At 41.3% G+C, this 2,500-nt stretch overlaps 1 protein-coding gene across 1 annotated transcript in view; it reads left to right on the plus strand.

Moving 5' to 3' along the window:
• The window catches only part of LOC123516657 (uncharacterized protein DDB_G0271670-like), a gene marked incomplete at its 5' end in the record, with an annotated part of 22,956 nt that overhangs the window by 1,852 nt on the left and 18,604 nt on the right, over window positions 1-2,500 (plus strand). The window contains one exon of the mRNA XM_045276259.1: window positions 1,857-1,963. Coding sequence (XP_045132194.1) covers window positions 1,857-1,963 — 107 coding nt within the window. The remainder of the gene's footprint in view (window positions 1-1,856; window positions 1,964-2,500) is intronic.

Consider the following 2,500-nt stretch of genomic DNA (forward strand, 5'->3'; position numbering starts at 1 on the left):
CACACACACACACACACACACACACACACACACACACACACAAATACATACACAAAAAAAATAATACAACTTTACGAGCCTTCAACTAGAAATTTCGAACCATGAAAACCCAAAGAAGGCACTCTGCTTTAATCAGTGAGTTCATTTTGTGTGGATATTCATGAGTTAACCTTGATATTTACCTGATATTTATGTCCCTGCTGTGCTTTGATGCCTTCCGCCTCACTGTTAAACTGGGGAAAAGAAAATAAACACTTTGCCACATGAGTCACAAGAAATAACAAAGCATACGTGCGGTCGTTATTTGCTGATGTTCTCTTTTTTTCCCACTGACTCATAGACAATCTCCTCCAAATCAGGCATCGTTATATCTAAGTTCGGATAAATTTAGCGGCGATTTCTTGATCCTTATCACGCTACACGTCCTTTAGGCAGCGCAGTGTTTTCTCTTTCGCGAGGCTGCATGGGAGACATTACATCCCAGAGCATTACGTCGCTTCTTGCACTTACCTCCTCTACTGCTCACACAAACAAGGAAACTCATGGAAAGATACTGCAAGACTGTGGCAATGCTGACTGTGTGGTATTTCGTTATTATCTCGCTTCAATTTATGGACGTCTCCCACCACAAATTTCATCGTTACTTTTGCCTAACGCTTTCCTAAACACAATGCACCTCGGACGTAAGTGATTTTTTTTTTATTTCGTCTTTCCTTGTCCTCTCTCTCTCCGTGTTGGCGATGAAGGACGCACCACGCTCATGTTTTTTCGAGTGTTCCTTTGGAAATGTGAGGAGGAGGAGAAGGAAGGTGGCGATGACGAAATGAAAAGGAACGAGGAGGACAACAACGACAAGGAGGAGAGTGCAAAAGCCGAATAAAATATAGCAAGAAGAAAAATTAAGAAGAAGAAGAAGAAGAAGAAGAAGAAGAAGAAGAAGAAGAAGAAGAAGAAGAAGAAGAAGAAGAAGAAGAAGAAGAAGAAGAAGAAGAAGAAGAAGAAGAAGAAGAAGAAGAAGAAGAAGAAGAAGAAGAAGAAGAAAGAAAGAAAGAAAGAAAGAAAGAAAGAAAGAAAGAAAGAAAAAAAGAAGAAAGATGATAAACTATGAGGAAAGAACAAGATGGAAAAGAAGAGGAATCACAAAGATTACTGGAAAAGATGCAGGAAAAGAAAGAAAAGAAAGGAAAAAAACATATATCCAAAAACCAGACATGAGAAAAGAAGAGGAGGAAGAAGTGAATTAAATCTACAATAAGAACACAACACACACACGCGATTGTGGTTAAAACCTTCACAATCTCACCGGAGGACAGAGAGACGAGGAAAAATCCGACAAATTACTCGTAAAAAACAAACTGAAAGACAAACCACACGATGACCTCCTCACCACCACCACCACCACCACTACCACCATTACCTGTTCACGTCTCGTCTTCATTATGATCATCTGCCGCAACTCTTGGAACTATATTCTGAAAGAATTCTGCGCCGCACCTCCACTATTTCAAAAGGCTCTAGTTTAAAGTGACACTGGTTCTTAAAGTGTGTTAAGTTCCAAATGACAAATTAACAAGACTTCTACTTTACTAAAAAGTTTAACAGCCTTGAAAACCTGGCAAATCATCTCTGTGACCTTGGGAAATAGTCGTGGAGAGAGAGCGAAGCGTTTCTGAATACGAGCCATAGAGTATCAATATTATTGTTCCCCATTAAAGCTACCCTCGTCACCTTGGTTTCATCAGCACTAGTCTTATCTCATACAGCAGGCGTGTCTCTAAAGAGTGTATTAAAAGTCTGAGAGTACTAGATTGTTGTTGTCGTTGTTGTTATTTTTATTTTGTTGTTTATGTTAGTAGTAGTAGTAGTAGTAGTAGTAGTAGTAGTAGTAGTAGTAGTAGTAGTAGTAGTAGTAGTAGTAGTAGTAGTAGTAGTAGTGGTAACAGCAGCAAAGAAAACAGAAAGAGTTGTAGCATAAATAACAACAATCGTTATAGGGCAGTGTCCCCATCGGTAATAATAATGACGCGGACGGCGGATAATAGAAGCACAAGCCATGAGAGACGAGATAAGAAGTGATGACAGTTACCTTTTAATTCATATATCAATCAGGTATTCCCTTAGGCCTCCACTGCAGCCTTACTCGAATCTGAGATCTTACAATCCACCGAGAACTGCCCAGGTGTTCCCGTGTCCTGCGCCGCGGTTAGGATCAGTGAAGGCGCGGAAGCTCTGGTGCATCGCTTCCTTGACGGCAGGGTACGTGTGTGGCGAAACCGTGGGAAGGTAAACCGTGGTGGCGCGTGTGTCATCTATAGTTGGACCTGTGACCTGAGGCGCTGTCACTTTACCCACCACACCCTCAGGGACCAACAGTGCACACCTGAACGAGGCGGACCACCAGCACCAGCAACAACGTCAACAACAGCAAAAACAGTAGTAGTAGTAGTAGTAGTAGTAGTAGTAGTAGTAGTAGTAGTAGTAGTAGTAGTAGTAGTAGTTA

This window comes from Portunus trituberculatus, chromosome 41 (assembly GCF_017591435.1).
Source record: "Portunus trituberculatus isolate SZX2019 chromosome 41, ASM1759143v1, whole genome shotgun sequence".
Classification (NCBI taxonomy): Eukaryota; Metazoa; Arthropoda; class Malacostraca; order Decapoda; family Portunidae; genus Portunus; species Portunus trituberculatus.